At 38.2% G+C, this 18,065-nt stretch overlaps 2 protein-coding genes across 4 annotated transcripts in view; both read left to right on the forward strand.

The window, feature by feature from the left end:
* The first annotated feature begins 561 nt into the window (after positions 1–561).
* Positions 562–10,314, forward strand: LOC149948610 (uncharacterized). Of its 2 annotated transcripts, none has more exons than XM_090172259.1 (4): positions 562–942; positions 3,445–4,164; positions 7,118–7,237; positions 8,636–10,314. In XM_090172259.1, exons 2-4 carry the CDS (start codon positions 3,514–3,516, stop codon positions 8,816–8,818), a joined length of 954 nt encoding a protein of 317 aa, XP_090028385.1. In that variant the 5' UTR covers positions 562–942; positions 3,445–3,513; the 3' UTR covers positions 8,819–10,314. The 2 variants fall into 2 exon arrangements, with proteins under 2 accessions (XP_090028385.1, XP_090028386.1); XM_090172260.1 differs by having other exon boundaries at positions 7,130–7,237.
* Positions 10,315–13,095: 2,781 nt separating this feature from the next.
* Positions 13,096–18,065, forward strand: part of RyR (Ryanodine receptor) — a 30,081-nt gene continuing 25,111 nt past the window's right edge. For both annotated transcript variants that reach the window (XM_090173663.1, XM_090173664.1), the window contains exons 1-4: positions 13,096–13,643; positions 16,746–16,850; positions 16,914–17,090; positions 17,151–17,339. In XM_090173663.1, the coding sequence (XP_090029789.1) occupies positions 13,590–13,643; positions 16,746–16,850; positions 16,914–17,090; positions 17,151–17,339 (525 nt within the window). In that variant the 5' untranslated portion in view covers positions 13,096–13,589. The remainder of the gene's footprint in view (positions 13,644–16,745; positions 16,851–16,913; positions 17,091–17,150; positions 17,340–18,065) is intronic.

Consider the following 18,065-nt stretch of genomic DNA (forward strand, 5'->3'; position numbering starts at 1 on the left):
AATTTAATAATAGAACTTTAATATCGTATATATTTTATCTAATTTTATTAAATATAGTAATAGAACTTTAATATCGTATATATTTATTTTATTTTATTAAATTTAGTAATAGAACTTTATTATCGTATATATTTATGATTTTATATTGTCAAAAACTAATTTAATTTAAACCAAGGTACAATAATTACGTAAATATTAATGATATTACCATGATTTCGAAAAACATTTCTGGATTTAGCGCAAAAAAAATTAAAATAAATAATTTACAATTTATAAATAAACAATGAAGCCGTCACTATTTGATCCCAGTCTTAGTACGTCACGCGCACTGTCTTTCAAAGTGATAATATCAAGAAGAAAAGTATCAATAAACACGTCTCGGTTACCAAACAAAATAAATGGAAGTCTGTGTCTGTGTTGACTGAGACGTAATGGGAATCCCCGAATCCACAGAAAGATAATATTATACAAACAGAACCCCTACTTTTTTTGATATTAAGACATTATTATTGTACAAAGTTTGTCGATTGGTCTAGAGAGAGAGAGAGAGGGGGTGTAGGCGCGGTAACTCTCTCCGCGAGTAGCCCCCCTCGTCGTCTCCAGCCGCCCTCCGGAAGTGATGATGGAGGACTTAGGTGATCTTGGTGGTTCTCGCTCCCTCCTTCGGCACATTTGCATCAGACACGCTCGTCGAGAGCGGACGACTGTAGCTTCTCTCTCGCGCGTTCAGCCCATCTCCATCATCTTATCTAATGATTATCAGAGACACACTCTCGATTTAATGTTATTCTAACAACTTCATTGTTAAAATAGTGTTCTGTCGAGAAACTATTGTTTTAACTAATGATCGTTTCGCACTTTGTTTCGTTATTATTCGTGTTTTGGTGATATTGTTCGTACTTTGGGATTATTTCCGCTGCCTTTCTTTCAATCGTAAGAAATGTAAGTTACATTTTTATTTATTCTTTATATATATTAAGCCCAGTTCACCCTATACAATTAATTGGGCCACTTAATTGAAACCAACTAATTGTAAGCGAGAAAATTGTATAGTGTGAACAGAAAAATTGTAAAACATTTTCCCACTTTTTCTGTTCACACTATACAATTTTCTCGCTTACAATTAGTTGGATACAATTAAGTGGCCAAATTAATTGTATAAAGTGTTTTAAGCGGACATATAAGGATGACATTTAATTTGGGGCGAAATAGGCTATTTTTGACGCCAAAAAATTTGATATAATTGTTTTTCGATTGAGAGTCGCTTCTGTTTAAGAAATTATAATTAACCATGAGCATTATTTTTATAAATTATAGAGTAATATCTTTTTAAATAATAAATATTATTTTAAAGAAATAGTTTGTATTTTGAAAATTATTAAATTAGAATTGGTTCGCGATATTAAATATTTATTATTCAACGTTTTCGACTGGGCGATATTCGTATTTTTACGGTATAATAAGAAATTATTTCGTTTTCATTATTTATTTCCTCTTTCGGGGAATTGTTTTGATATTTGGTTTAATTCGTAATAAGGTGGTATTATAAATAAAATTCAATTCGCGATAGAATCACTACTGAATGCGTTAGTTGAAGGTTAAGAAGATAAATTAAAAGGCTAAAATTTACTATCAAAGTTATTTCTAAATTATTTATATTAACGCTTCCGGGTGAAGATGGTTTTGAAATGTAACTGCTAAATTGAAACACAGAAATTTAGAAATGTAACTGCTAAATTGAAACGCAGAAATTTCGAAATGTAACTGCTAAATTGAAACGCAGAAATTTCGAAATGTAACTGCTAAATTGAAACGCAGAAATTTCGAAATGTAACTGCTAAATTGAAACGCAGAAATTTCGAAATGTAACTGCTAAATTGAAACGCAGAAATTTCGAAATGTAACTGCTAAATTGAAACGCAGAAATTTCGAAATGTAACTGCTAAATTGAAACGCAGAAATTTCGAAATGTAACTGCTAAATTGAAACGCAGAAATTTCGAAATGTAACTGCTAAATTGAAACGCAGAAATTTCGAAATGTAACTGCTAAATTGAAACGCAGAAATTTCGAAATGTAACTGCTAAATTGAAACGCAGAAATTTCGAAATGTAACTGCTAAATTGAAACGCAGAAATTTCGAAATGTAACTGCTAAATTGAAACGCAGAAATTTCGAAATGTAACTGCTAAATTGAAACGCAGAAATTTCGAAATGTAACTGCTAAATTAAAACGCTGAAACGATTAATTATATAACTTATAGTTTGGGATTTTTGGTTGATAAGAACGTAATTAGTAAAGGTATGTATTTGTTTTTATGTCAAGCTTTTCGTGTTGGTAAACGGGACGATGAGATTGCATATTTTTTTAACACCGATTAGAGTGCTCCGCTATTTTTGTTATTATTATCGACAGGAACTGGACGCGATAGGCGCTTATAAACAATCAGTTGATTATCTTCCGATTACGATCAATCAACGTGAAATGCTGTTGGTTTTATCGATCGTCGATTACGAAAGTATCATAATTTCCACGAGTGTACATAAGAAGACCTTTTTGTGTCGCAACTGGCGGGATTCGTTGGGAAACCTCGCTTTCCAAGCCCTGGCGCGAATTTCGGGGATGCTCATAAAACTCGTCGCAACTCATTCCCAACAATTCATTCCTTTCACTTTCACCCGAGAAGCGTCCACTCGAATTCACTCGTATTTGTTTATTTAAATTTACCGTTATTAATCGTTGATTTTCTGTGGAAAAGTTTGGAATTACTTTATCCATAAATAAGTAATTTGGTTTTCGATTTTGGTTCAATTTAAAGAATTTATAATGAAATAGACTCAGTATTTTCTATCCTGGGAAATCAGGCACAACTGGGGGTTCGGGTTTGGATCCCTTTGTTAAGTTATTATCGAAGTATAAAGTATAGTTATGTCCAGTAATAACCGCTGTCTTGGGGCCCGAAATTATCGTTTTACCGGGGGTCGAGCCAGATCAGTCAGTGGGGTGGCGGAGTGGTTAGCACTTTCGCCTCGCAACAAGAAGAGCCGGGTCCCAGTTTGTGGCACTGGGTAAAAACTCAGAACAACTCCTTCCGCGTTGAGTTTGCAAGTTCTCTCCCCAGTGGTTTAAGGGAGCTGTTTGGTTTCCCCTTCCATAAAAACTTGTTGAGGTTAACGGTAATAGTAAGTGCAGGGAGCTGTTGGCTCGCCGGGCATGAAGGGCTTGCCACCACCCTCCTACGCGTTGTAACCCGGCCACCTGAATTAATGGCTTTAAAAGTTGCTCGATGACTTAGGCCTAAGGTGGTGCCTAGCTGATTATTATTATTATTATTATCTCGTTGGCCGGATGGGAACTGATGTCCCAAAACTCTAACCATAACTCACCATAGCCTTGACAATCCGAATATTCAACGTGGTTTTGTTCTTTTTGGGGTTCCTTTAGCTGGAGGTATCAGCTGTAGCAGCATCCATTCCGGAACAATCGAGGCCGCTCTAGTCCACCTCTTCGAGAATGTTCGGTTCGACGGGCACCACTCCGCCGCCGAGCGCTGACTTTTTTGACGCCTTCGCCTACACCATGGACTTCCCCAACAGCCAATCATTCCACTACCAACAGCAACAGCAGGACAGTGACGCCATACTCAATGTCGGCGTTACCAGAATGGACTGCGAGCAGACGGACCAAATGTCTGGCGGGCAGGCGGACATGGCCTGCGCCCCACCCACTCCGGAGATTCTCTCCTCCTTCTTCAACTACGCCGCTTCGATTCAAGAACAGGAGCAACAACAACAACAGAACCAACAACAACATCACCAACATCAGGAGACTGAGGCTGCCGTTATGGGCGAATCTCAAATGTACGCGTTACCATCGTCTTCCACGAACAACTGCGTCTACTCCAGCGACATATCGTCCAGTTCGACATTCTCCGACTTCCCACCGACCCCGTCTCCGGGTGGTCACTCTTCCGGTCTTTCAGTCACTTCTCCCGTCTTCGGACAGTCGCGCAAAGTGGACAGCGTCAAGGCCACCAGGAGCCAGCTCATCAAGGAAGGACTCAAACTGACCATTCAGCACAAAAGGAGGGCCCGCGGATTGGATTCGCCATCGCCGCAAGCTCTCTTCGCCAATTCCACCAGTCCCGATTACTCCAAAGATGAGGTGAGTTTCAATTCCCTCTTTGTTAATTTTGTTTAAATGTGAAATCATTTCGAATTTTAAATCGATTTAAGATAATTGACCGATTTCAAAATTACGTTTTTGCTCGAAACATTGTACGGTATAGCAGGCTACTTTTATACCCTAATATGGCGGCGTATTTTCACGCGCAAAATGAATTTTAAGATCTACCAATTAACTTTGAATGAAATATTAAAGGGGTATTCTATATCGAAAAAAATGGCCGCTAACACTCGCCAGGACTCTCGCTTTTAACGTAACCATAGCGCCATTTATCATAGCTTCTGATAAATATGGTGGCAGAAAAGATAACTAATGAAATTTACACCATTCTATTTCTAGTCAAATATCTATCATATAACGTCCATTATTTTAATTCGAGAATGTAATCTACTCGTACGGTCTTATAATCTAAATCCTTGTCGAGAATTTAACCTAATAATTATAATCAAAATCCTAGTCGCGTAAGGCAAATCTGATGGCAGAAACGTTCAATATCGAACTTTCTAGTCAAATATCTTTCGACTTTATTATTGACTATTATTATTTTAATTCAAGAATGTAATCTACCCGTACGTTTTGTAATCTAAATCCTAGTCGCTACGCGACCCTAATTGACGCTCAATTTCGGAATCGGTCTGATTTCCTCATAATTCTCCATCTCCGCTCATAATTTTGTATAATACCTAAAAACCCGGAATGAAGAAAATAAATTCTTTCATTGTGAGCTAGCACGAAGTATTTTGCAATCTCGAGAAAATAAAAACAAATTGAAATGGGGGGGTAGAATGAAGAGGGGTAAAAAAAGCCTTTTAAATTGTTAGGAAAGGGAAAGCGGAACCCCCGTTACCAGGCAATTCGTTTCGAAGCGGGCCGTGAGGTGAAGTCGACATTGGGGATATCCACCGACGTATTTGTTGTTTTAGTCGCGAGAGGTTGGGCGGGCCAGCAAACAATTTATTGTTTAGTTCGGGGGGGATTTTGCGGAATTCGTCGACTTTTTAAAATGTTCTGTAGCAATTTGTCGCGGAAAATATGACGCTTTTTAAAAGCGCCGTTTCGTATTTTTTAAATGGTTGTCTTTAAATTGTCACGATTTACGACGCTCCATAGCGGTTAACGAGTTTTGCTACTAACTTAGTCGGAGCGACAGGGAGCCGCTGAACGCACTGGCGTTTTAAAAAATAAACTTGTTTCTTTCGGTAAATGACGATACCCATCCCTTTGTTCCACTTTCGCTTTCCGCAATTTTGGGAACCCCCTCCCTTTTCAGGGTGGTATATCTTCTCTTGGAAATTAACGTCTTATTTCGACCTATATTTCCCATGTAAATAACTACCCTAATATATATTGAAATTGATCATTTAATCACTGTAAAAGTCTAAAAGTTAGCTTCAATTAATATATTTCTTAAAGGGAATATAACCTTTAGTAAGGGCTCCAATATTAACCACTCCCACCCTTGATTTTTGACATTTTAGGCAGAGCCTTAGTCTCTGCTTACACGTCTTCAATCAAGCACGCGTTGGAGGTTATGTTCCATTTAAAAGGAGTATAACGTTCCATATTTAAGGTGAATTACTTTATTTCATATTTCTACAAGTTGCGTTAAAACAAGTGGTAGCGATTGTTAGCAGATTTTTTTTATTCAGAATATACACCCTTTACAGAAAACGAAAAATCGCGCTTTTAGGCTGGTTTTCACTAAGGCTAAAACGCCGCGACGGCGAGTGGCGATGCAAAATATCTCCGTTATGCTTCGTTTCCAGCTAGGAGCAACAAGCACAGCACCCCACACAAGGAGAACGCAACCCGTCAAAAGTCGTGGATTTTCTTGCGTACATTTTTCATTGGCTGAACGCCTTGGCGCCTGCTGACGTCGGAAGGGGAAAATTTGGAAATGGTCTTCCCCCCTCTCCGTAAAACGTGCAGGGCCGTACACAGCCGCCAAAACTCGGGGGCGCTCAAATTCTTTTTGGGGGTGCCAATACCTTGAGTAATTTTTATGTCCCCACCTATGAAATTAGTAGCCCTAAAATATCCGTCAAAACATTTTTGATAAGCTGGTTCAATATTTCTACAATTGAAAAGTTTTTCTGGTGCAGTGAGACGCGCGAAAGCAATTTTCAAAAACTTTAGTAAAATGGTTTAAAATATTTACTGATACTAGCTCTCTAGTAAAAGTAATTTTCCTTTTTGATTAATATACAAACATTTTAGATCATATCTTTCGGTAATTGAGAAATCGATTTTTTTTGGGTCAGTCGGATTGGGGATGCTCAAGTACTCATTTGGGGGCGCTGAGCATCCCCTGGCACCCCCCCCCCCGTGTACGGGCCTGAAAACGTGCAGCGTAAAGGCTCGTCCAAATAAATTTGTACACAACACTGCGTTCGCGTGTTTAAAGGCTAGCTGCGTTCTCCTTGTGTTTGTTGCTCCAAGGTTTCCATTTACGCGCGTAAAGAAAATTATATTATGGAAACTAATCTTTAGGCCTTGTATTTTTACGTAGGCATTTTTAACATAGTGAAAACAAGATCATAGTCCTAACGGAAATTTTAAAAGTCAGCCAACCTTTAAAGCTGGTTTTAACCTGAGCAAAAATATTGTATTAGGCCTAACGGGGACATTTTGCGTGGACCGTCACCGTCGTCGTGAATCAGCCTTAAGGCTGGCTGGTTTTCACTAGGGCAAAAACGCCACAACGTTGAGAGTCGACGCAAAAATATTGCATTAGGCCTAACGGGAATTTTTCGCGTCGACGTTCACCGTCGGGGCGTTTTGGCCCTAGTGAAAACCAGCCTTTAAGAGAAATGAGCTGATCGAAGGCAATTTTTGGCACTTTTTATTCTATGCTTTTGTATCCGTTTAAACATTTCAATAACTTTGTACTCTCGTGTTATGAAAGGAAGACTATTATACTAATTTTTCATAGTTTTTTGCACAGTTAACTCCGGAGGACGAAGACCGAAGACGGAGGCGACGCGAAAGGAACAAAGTCGCGGCCACAAAGTGCAGAAACAAGAAGAAGGAAAGGACTTTGCGATTAGCAGTGGTAAGTTGATGCATTTCTATACTTCGTTGTTAAGGCGCTATGCACGTTCTGCTTATTTGCCAACTTGTAGACGCATTATAGCTTCAAACGGAGGCTGCTAGTCCGTTTTGGGATACAGCTTTGTTGGTGATTGCTCGTAAATGTAATACTAATGGAAATGGTATATGGAACACTTTTTGTCCCTTTTGATTGGGTTTTTATCTTACGAATGTTAAAATCAGATAGGACTCTTAGACAGGTCTTAAGCCACCCTTTAAAAACGTGAGGGTGAAACCATTGAGTTGGGAATATTAATCTAGAGGTCCAATCGAAACGCCAGATTTCAGTATTTCGCGAAACAAGTTTTTAAAAAATAAGAATACTGTCGTCTGCTCCCAAATGACGAGTAAACGTTATCATTCTACCCGTGGCGCCGTCTATCTCTCTATGGTTCGTTCAAATAAGACGCGTTTTCTGGCAAAAAGATTTTGTTTTTCAAAAATAATGGATGGCGCCACGGGTCATATGATAACGTTTTCTCGTCATTTTAGAGGAGACGACACATTCGTAATTTTCAAAAACTTGTTTCGCGGGGAGCAGATTTGATTGGATCTCTAGATTAATATTCCCAACTCAATGGGTGAAACTTGTAGCAAAGTGTAGAACGACTAGTTCCCCCGTTCATGTTTTCAAGAGAATGGCTTAACCCGTCTAATATTTTTCGGCATGGTTACCATCCAGAACCCCCAATTTTACGCTCACTAACACTGAACCTAAACCAACTGACCCTGCTTTAAATTCCTGGGCGAGCGATTTCCCCCTTTTGAGATATGAGGGTGAAACGTATTATTAGATTATTTAGATATATACATTTATCAGTTAATTTTTTCAACAAACCATTGTATATAGTGGAATAACGCTATCGCATTGATTGTGTAAATGTTACATTTATAATATTGCTATATTTCGTAATATGCTATCTTCGCGTAGGTTACCTTAGCTATATTAAAAAAATTATATTATGTCTGGCGCTTTAAACAATAACACCCTCAAAGGACTTATCATGAACCTATTTGTTAAGCGTAATCACGGTCGCAATTCCTACTGAAGTAACGCTATATGGTCTCTGCGAAAGGTTAGCTAGGAATTTTTAGAAGGGTCTTTTATCGTTCCGCTCGTCCGCCTTTGCCATTTATCCTCCGTTAATGTATTTTGTCCATCTTCTCCGGAGATGGTATATCCAGACACGCGCCGCAAAAATATAATACTTTCTCCCTCTCCTCTGGTTACTTTCTTTCCGCTTCTCCGGTCGCTCGCTGCTACCTAACCTAAAGGCTTAACAAGTCGTTGTCGCTGTTGTTATTGTCGGCCTCTTCCGTTATCTAACAAGAATCAAATGGCGTTCGTGTTCCTCCGAAGGAATCGACCACTCTGGAATCGAGTAATCAACAGTTGAAAGACGAGATCGAAAAACTGGAGGACGAGAAGAAATCCCTGTTGCATCTGTTGCGGCAGCATCTCCCTCGCTGCGGACAAATGGCGTCGCCTCAGCCCCGGAGCTCGTGCGCCCATTCGGCCACCAATCATTGCGCTCCTCTGTGAAGCCATCTTTGAAAATGGACTTTTGTTTACCACATAGGGCAAAGAAAAGAAATATTTTTGTAATCTCGCAATTGAGAATGTCTCGTCGCTTTTTCGTTTTTATACTGAGAAAAAGACGGTCATTTCTAATATTGCTGCTGGAACTGTGCTTTGGATTACTGCCCAGGCCAAGTGCAACTTCTACAAAAATGCGTTTCGGGCCGCGGAGGAAATGGAACTTTCTCCCTTTCGTTGTCATCCAGCAAAGGCTTAATTTCTACAACTAGTCTTCCATTGAGAATCCGGAGATGATTTTGAAGACGCCAAATAAGAAACGTGGCTCAATTAGTAAATAGACCTCGAACTTAGTATTTTGAGTGTCAAACTCTCTTATTTACGTTTAATTTTGCACAAATTGATCTGAAGGCGTCTTTAATATCAGAAAAATCAACCGAATCGTAAGCCTTGGTCAAGCAGTTTTAGTCTTCCCCCCACCAAGACGACTGGCATTTTTATAATTATATATATATTTTAAAACGTACTAAAAAATGATAAAAGTATTAAAAACTATTAAGGCCTTCATCCTTAACCGAACTTAATTATTTCACGCGCTTTAAAGTTAAGGTTTAAAGTTCAAAATTTATTTCAATCGTCTGATAGCGCGTAAATATACTCTAGCAGACGACGGAAATAATTTTTCCACCAATCCTTATTTAGCGCATCGGAATCTTATGACGAATTCCTTTCACTCTCTTTTATAACTAGAACGATCATAAAGTGCTCTTAGAGCGCTCCGAGAGCGGTAAGAGGAATTCGCCGTTATAGTTTAAATTGCAAAATGGCGGTTATAGCTATTAAGGGCCAACTAAATATAAGAAATGAAAGATAAACAATCTGAATTATTAAAAACTAGTCAATTATTGAAGTCATATCTAACGATTATGTCGCGTAACAAATATGACGTGAATTCGACAATGCTCAAAAGAAATATACGTTTTCAAACATTGCTCTTTCTTCTATTTTGTTAATTACTCGTAGAATACGAGAAAGATAATTTTTGGCGAAACCTATAAATAACTTTTTCTACTCGCGTGGAATCGTATCCCCGGGGGACAAGTTACTCTCGAGCGTTCAGCGTGGCTGTTGCGTATTGTTGAGAAATACTGTGATAATTTTGAACCTCGTAAAAATAAATCAACCAATCGGAAGCTCGCTTTCACGTTATCACTTTAAAAAAGTCCGTTTTATGGACCAATCGCGAGCGATGAAAAAATAGTGCCTTTTTTACATAATATTTCGTGCCAAGTTATAAGGTGGTTCCCAGCAGTATTAGAACCTTTATATTAAAAAGTGTTTATTATTAAAATAACGCTACGCAATACTTTTTTGATATTGAAATATATCATATTATTCTGTTAAAAAAAATTCTCATCTTGTAACGTATTCTGAAATAATGGTAAAATTAAACCCCGGTTTAAATATATGATATATAATTAAAATAGTTTCAAATTATACGATATGCGCTTGTGAAATTTTGAATCTCTGTTCTGTATTAGTTAATTATATATATTTTTTGGTTTTTCGTTTTTACTATATTTTTAAATATTTTTAATATTTATTTGTGTTTTCATTTAATTGGAGTGAATATCATAATATTTGTTTTCATACGTGTTTTTTAGTCGCTTTAAAAAATGTCGCTGTTTTTATACAACAATTTTTACGTATTTTTGTGATTTGGTTTATTATATACATAATATAAGTGTATAAAAAAATCTTTTTTATAATATATTATTAACGAAATTTAACGTTATAATATAAAAAGTTGTTGATTTTTGATACATAAATAATAATTACGAAAAAAAATTGAATTTTTGCTTCTTCTTTTTAAATATAATTAAGCCTAAAAACGATACATTTCCAGCTCCTTTAGTGGGAGCCCCCAAAAACTAATTTTCATACCAAACGAAAGTAAGATAAATAGAATGAATTCCTCGAGTTTCTTCGGGAAAAACGAGTCCACTGTTTTATTAGAAAAGGCAAATTCCCTTGTTAGGCCCTGCGTCTCCCAGGAATGACAAAAATTCCCAACATCGGAGGGTCCTTTCGCTAGTTTTAGCGCCAAGAAGAAACCTCCTTATTTAGTAGAAATTCGATTAACATTTTACAGCAAAACACAATTTCATTAATTATATCAAGTCAGTATAAGCAATCTATCTTCTTTCCCGCCAGTCTGCAGGAAGATCAATTATAGATAGTTTGTAATTTTTCACCCCAAAAATAGATTTCCCTTCTCGGAAGGGAAGGCTTGAAACAAGAGCGCGAAACTCGGAGGATTTATTTACTTATGATCCAACTTTTACTTTACATTCGCGGCGATTACGTCGTCATCTGTCGGTTGGCTTTCGAAATAATTTTCCAATAATTACTCTTTGCTTATTTATATGTAATTATCGATAAAAACTAAACGATATTTCATTTAGAATTAATTTTTTTTATGCGCGGTGCAGCTTTTATTATATAAATTTAACTTGTAACTTATTACGTTAAATAATTTTTCCGTCAACAGGGAGAGCTGGTGATGGCGATAGTTATTTTTCTGCTAGTATTTTTTCTGAATTCGCCCTTTCTAGCCTAATGGATGAAGAAGTTAGGGCTCCATGCTTGCCTGGAACGTTTTTCCGCTTTATCATTTATAATTATGAAATTTTAAAGCTAATTAGAGTTTAAAGAAACTTTACATTACGTGTTTTTAAAACTTATCATCAAAGTTTAGGCCTACTTGTTACGGATAAATTTCTGAATTAAATCAAACTATCTAAGAACCTACTTTGCAAGCTCATGCATAATTTAATTTACATTGAAAATTTATCGTGTTTTTTTTTTACTTTTGATAATGGGCATTATTCATATTGTTACCAAGCGGCGGGTCTTAGAAGCTTATAAAGTGACAATTTTGATATGGACCCTATTATATATTTAATACAAGCTCCTAAAAAAATTAACACGCTAATTTATATGGAAGGATTACCAGATTTTGGTCCAAAGGTTAAAGGAAATTAACCTTTATTATTTATTTTCTTTGTCGTCTGTTAACACACGTTACGACCTTTATTTTTATTAACGTAATTAACGACAATTACCCCTCGCTTCTGAAAAAGAAATGTGAAATTCGTTGACACATCATAAATATGGAAGTTAAAATCGAGGGGCTGACCACTATCCGTAATCGGTGTACGAGCCCGTAGCTTTGACTGTACTAAAGTGATTACGTAATCGATTACAGATTTAGCACTACCAAAGGCTGTACCCGCTGTAATCGGTGTACAGAATTTAAGGAAGTGGTTAGACCCTCGGTTCAAATATATAATTCGAATCAAAAATACGTGGCAGTACTGTAAAAATAACGTCTGCTTCATCATGACTGCCCTTTCATGAGCTTCCAAGACCCGCCGTTTAGTGTCAAAATGAAAATGGCCCATTTATGAATCATAAGTTGAATCGCCAAGCCGAAAAAATAATCAATATTAAAGAAAGTCTCTGAAAAAAATCGATAGTTGTTGAGAAAAGTTTCCGCATCTACATATTTAAGGTAGCCAACTCTAGTTACGCTTATGAAATATAGTTGGGACGAATTTTATGATCAAAACAATAAGATACAAAGGCGATGAGAATTTCACGTGTTTAAAAAAACCAACGTTTTCAAAGAATACTATTTTATTTATAGAGCGCGTCAAAAAGCAGCTGGAACATTTCTATCCACATACGATTTAGAAGATTATAGTAAAGAATTATCAACGAGTAACCGAATATCAACGTCCTCTGTATACATATCTAAAGTTAAAGCTTAATATTAATAAAGTGTAATAAATGTATAAGCGCCCATGACCGCATTACCGCGTAGTTATATAACTGAAATCTTTAAAAGGAGGATAGCCGAGAAGATCAGATAGAACGGGAGCCCTACGATCCAAATAGTTTTTTTGGGGGAAGAATAGGAAACACTCCGTTAAGCACTTAAGGCATCCCGATAGGCGCTGGTAATCCGGTTAGGTCTATTTTATTGTATAGAGAATTAGGAGAGAATCTTGGCACGGAATCTCTCGAAAGAGGGCAGAGGGAAATAATAAAACAGCGGGGAGGGGGTACCAAACCCAACGAAATTTCTCGTCGCCGGAGAAGTTTCCTGAAAATATCTTTCTTCTTCGCACTCCACGCAGCGGCTTCTCGCTCGGGATTCCGCTCTTCCTCTTCCCTGTTCTTTTTGGCGCCCCCGGGGCAGGCGCGCGTGTCGACCCCCTCTCTAGGTTTTTGGCAATTTGACGGTGCTCCTGGGAAGGGATTCGAGCCCTTTTCGCTCACCCGGTCGGGGTCGCCGAAACATTCCTTCGCGCAACCCGGTCTCGGGTCCCGCTCTTCTCCGGGAAGATATTTCCCCGTGATATAACGACTCAACGAACGATTATTGGACAACGGCCCTCCCCCCTCTTCTCTCTGGTCGTTCGTGGTGGCTGACCGGTCCTCCCGCGATATCAGTTTGACGCCCCCGCCGCACCGCATCCGATTATATTCCGGAATCGACGATCGGAGATCGCGTCGGGGGTTAAGCACCGAGAGCTTTGGAATTATTGCTCCCCGCAAAAACACTGTGAAAAATTGATGAGGACGGACACGAATGGTTCGCGCGCTTTCTACGAGAGAGACTCGAACGGAGGCCTTTGAGATATTCACTTAAAGGCCAAATTACGCAACTGCGAGAAAACCAAAAGTTACAGCGGACGCGGATTTCACAATCATGGCGGAGGAGCAGGGAGGATCGGAGCAAGATGACGTATCGTTCCTTCGGACGGTAAGTTTACTCTATTGTTTTTTCATTCCTCATTGATCAATAGTCATTTTTTATCGTAATTACGTCAATTTATATACCTCTAAAATAAGCTAAGTGGATTTAAATAGAATATAGTCGAACGAAATTAACTCCTCGATTTGTAAAAACGCCAATTCGCCCAATTGATCTAAAAAAGGTCTAAATTAAGAACGAGTAACCCGTAATTATCTACGCCGTATTTCTACCCCCTCACTGCACCCGGAATATTTTAATTTTAAGCCCTCTCCTATGTTAGTCAGTCGGCTCCGGCCCAACCCATGTCTACCATGCAGCGTATTGTGTGTTTTTTTACTTCGTTTTTTTTGGGTGGTATATAGACTAAATGTCGGGAACGCTCCTCGGGCAGCTTGCCCGAAAATATTTCCGCACTGGCTGGGGTATATACCTTACGTTTCGCTGTTTAGTTATTCAAAGGGTGTCATTTCCCGTCGTAGCGCTGAAACTTTCCAGGATTTTAGGCCTAGAAACTCAGCGCCACTTTTCCCCTCTGCCTAGCGGGGCTCTCGCCTATACTATATGGATTCGCGGCTATAACATACGGCGAATTCTGTTTTTCTTTTTGTCTGAAATGTCTAAGTGAGAAAAATAAAGGAGCAAGCGGGGGGAGGGGGGGGGAGATGCGGTATATCTTTAGACTTTGGCACTGGAATCCGCAGGCTCAGTAGAGAACGACACCAAGCGAGGTACAGGGATAGGAGAAGGGACGTGAATGTGCAACTTGTTCCCATCCGTTTTTCGCGGTGGGGACGGAGGACATTTATATCCCCCCCCCCCACTTTTTTCTAACCCGAGTGAAGTACAAGAAATGAATAAATCAATGAATAAAAAATGATTTCTTTTTGCCAACCATAAGCATTCGTATTGGCGAGTTCTATTGATCAGATGTTGACAAATAGATTATCGTGACCGTAGCGACAACAGCGACGCCTCAATTCGGTGGGTGTTCCTATTTTGTGCAGTCCTAAGGGCATAAATTCGGCAGTGTAAAGGGTTTAGTAACTAGCTAGCGTAATAAAAGACGAGAGAGAAAGTAAGGTTTGACGTGCTCGGAGTAATAAAGGCTTTGTTAGCTTGGGTCATTAACGCTCTTCGCCAGACCGCGGAAGGGGTGGACCCTCCAAATCAATATACTTTACTTAACGTAATTGTAATTATATTTGGAAAGAGTCAGATAACGGGCCGACAAAACCCCTCCCATTCCGGGCGGTTGATGTGAAAAACACGATATATTACCTCGGAGTTCTTAAAATATAGACCGTAAAAATAATGCCTTTCTCTTGTCGAGAGAAATGAGGAGGGGAGACACCGGCACGTTGGCCTCCGTATAGCCCGTGTTTATCTCTTACCGAATATCTTCATCTGGTGATCTGTCATCCTGGAATGTTCCCCCCTAGTCTCCCGCGACCCCCGGAAAACGCCTTTTCCGTTACGAGCGATCTACATTTTCCAATGATACGTATACGAGAGTTTCGCGTGCGTGTTCGCCTGTCATTACTCGATTTCGGATCGCCGTTTCGAATTCCTCAACAGTGTATTTTTTTTAGTAGCTTCATTTCTCGGAGTTGCATACATTATTTATACATACGCGAAATCGTTTACATTATTTTTAATCGAAATCGGAAAGTACTTTCTCCTTTATAGCGTTTGTATATAACAGCCTACGAACTTGAAAGATTCTCGGTTTTAAGCCCTTCTTAAGAGATATTGCTTAAGCCGCGCTAGGAAACTCCCTAACGTGTCATTTCTCCCGTTCTTTAGCTTCGCTTTTAGTTCAGCGAGAACCCGTTGTTGATAGGTGAAGTGCTAAGGTTAGAGAGTCGCGACGCTACAACGGCGTAATATGTTGGGTCGGCCGAGGGTCAGACAGCAGCTGCTTGCTGGAAAACGTTTTCAATCCATTATTATAGCACACAGGCAGCGAAACATCTTCTCCGCTCCTTTCGCTGTAGCTTTTCCTGGGGGCTTTCATGCCGCGACTCTATACTCGGCTGCTGCGGGATGATGCCTGGAAGAGTCCATATTAACCTTACCCCCTCCTTTTTTATCTTCTTAAAATGTTTTCGCTGACATCCGACTACGTGGATGGGCTATTTTAAGAAAAGCTTTCTCGTAGAATGCCTTCCTCCGATAAAATTCGCTCCTCGCTACATGAAAACAGACTCATTTAGATGAAAAACGTAGGGGGGAAACAACGATTAGATTACCGTAATAATTATAATTTAAGAGAATCCACAGGTACCTATTTCATTTTCTGTCGCTCCCGTATAATTTTGGTATCTTTGCTAGCTTTGAATAGTTCCTAACTTCGTATTAGAAAGAATTAATCACCGACTTATATTTGGTTCTGTGTAGGTGTAGAAACATTTTAGCCTATTTTTAGGATCAGTAGGCCAAAACGCCTGTAAAAATGTTCCAACTGCCGCGCTTGGTTGTTCAGGGAGAAGTCAACATTTAGGAGTGCGGTTTATCACGAGTGGCTTTCGCACTACGCGGTAGTTCTGCGCTGAGCGATTTGTTTGTCCCAAAAATAATACAATAAAGTTATAAAAAACATAATCAATCGATATTTAGTTATTAATCAAGTAAATATAGGTTTATTTTATTAAAATACGCTAGCTTTATGTGATGACAGTGAGAAAATATTAAAGAAATCGTTTATATTTTACCTACGAGACGATAGACTTGGTCAGAATTCCGTAGTCGAAAATATTTAAAGCCTTCGTTTATTGTTTTAATTTTCGAAAAATAAATAGCAAGGGTCAAAAGTTAAAACATATATTCTAAAAGTTAAAATATATATTCTATAAGAAATGTACATTTTGCCAGACTTGCTGGGACCGTGTACTTTATTTTTAGTTTCATCGAACATTTTATCTTTTATTTGGTGCAGTGGGCAATAAAAGTTTTATGGGCTAGAGGTTCCTTCGACAGTATAATTTTATTATGAGATCTGAGGCTGTTGAATAAATTTCACTTATTCTAGTGATCCTGTTTTAAAATGAACACTCTCTATTGTGTATTTATAATTTAAAATTGCTAATTACTTGTTCTTTCATTCATTAGGATGATATGGTATGTCTTCAATGCACTGGAACTGGAGAACGTGTTTGTTTAGCTGCTGAAGGATTTGGAAACCGACATTGTTATTTAGAAAATATAGCTGATAAAGTAATAAAAAAAATCCACAATCACTTTCTAAAGCTGTCTTTTAATGTTTTGAAAATATTTCAGAATTTCCCCCCTGAAATTTCATCATGTGTTTTTGTGATAGAGCAAGCCCTGTCTGTCAGGGCATTGCAAGAAATGGTGACAGCTTCCAACTCCGAGCAAGGTGGTGGAACCCAACAAGGCCACCGGACTTTATTATACGGCCATGCCGTCCTCCTTCGTCATCAAAACAGCAATATGGTACTTACTTCACAACCACTTGTAGCAAGCTATAACCTCAAATATCATTTTTTTAAACAGTATTTAGCGTGCCTTTCAACTAGTTCGTCCAACGATAAACTTGCTTTTGATGTTGGTTTGCAAGAAAATAGCCAAGGAGAGTCTTGTTGGTGGACCATTCATCCAGCTTCCAAACAAAGATCTGAAGGTGAAAAGGTCAGGGTGGGTGATGATCTCATCTTGGTCAGCGTTGCCACAGAAAGATACCTGGTAAGTATACCACTTTGCGTTTATAAGCTTAGTTTATTCTATAAACATATATTTTTACTTCGGGAGCTGCTTTTAATACTTTAAAGTATAATATTTAATGTAACTATTTTTAATGGTTCTAGCTTAATTAATTCCTTAAGTGTTAAATGTATAAAAAATACTGGGTTAGTCGCTTTTACTGTTTAATCCTAAAGTTGATGATGCTTTCCGTCAATTTTTGGGATTTTTTCATGTCTGGAACCGATATTTACCATTACTCAAAGTAAATAAGTTTCTCTCCCAGCTTATAGATAATGCGCAGATACGAATAAGTGTCATGATATACAAAAATTTAAATGCATTAAAATATTAAAACATAATATGTATGTCTGACAGCTAGTTTTACGGTACATTTTATGCTTTAAATTAAAATAAAAAATGCTAGATTTGGCTATAGTCGCATGCATCTACTTAACTCAGTGACTACTTTCTTCCGCCTAGCTAAAGCTAAGGGCTGATTTTTCCCCTTTTCATAATCCTGTTGTGAATTTGTGACTTAATTAGGTGCAAAGAACTATAGACCTGTAGTTTTAGCATGATTGGCTGCGTACATATAGTGCAAAGAAATGATATTTTACGCTGGTTTGGTATGGATTGGTACATTGGTTGCATAGATTAAAGATTTTGTTATAGCCCTTCCGTTGACAAACAAGGTAATTTTTCTTTAAAGAAAAATATATCTTGAGA

Source organism: Leiobunum rupestre, chromosome 4, assembly GCF_980474605.1.
Source record: "Leiobunum rupestre chromosome 4, qqLeiRupe1.1.hap1, whole genome shotgun sequence".
Taxonomy (NCBI): Eukaryota; Metazoa; Arthropoda; class Arachnida; order Opiliones; family Sclerosomatidae; genus Leiobunum; species Leiobunum rupestre.

Excerpts from the sequence above, each read along its gene's own strand:
- LOC149948610 (XM_090172259.1), top strand. The coding sequence starts at position 3,514 with ATGTTCGGTTCGACGGGCACCACTCCGCCGCCGAGCGCTGACTTTTTT. Across the intron at positions 4,165-7,117 it reads CCGATTACTCCAAAGATGAG|TTTTTTGCACAGTTAACTCC; the intron begins GTGAGTTTCAAT and ends AATTTTTCATAG. Across the intron at positions 7,238-8,635 it reads GGACTTTGCGATTAGCAGTG|GAATCGACCACTCTGGAATC; the intron begins GTAAGTTGATGC and ends GTTCCTCCGAAG.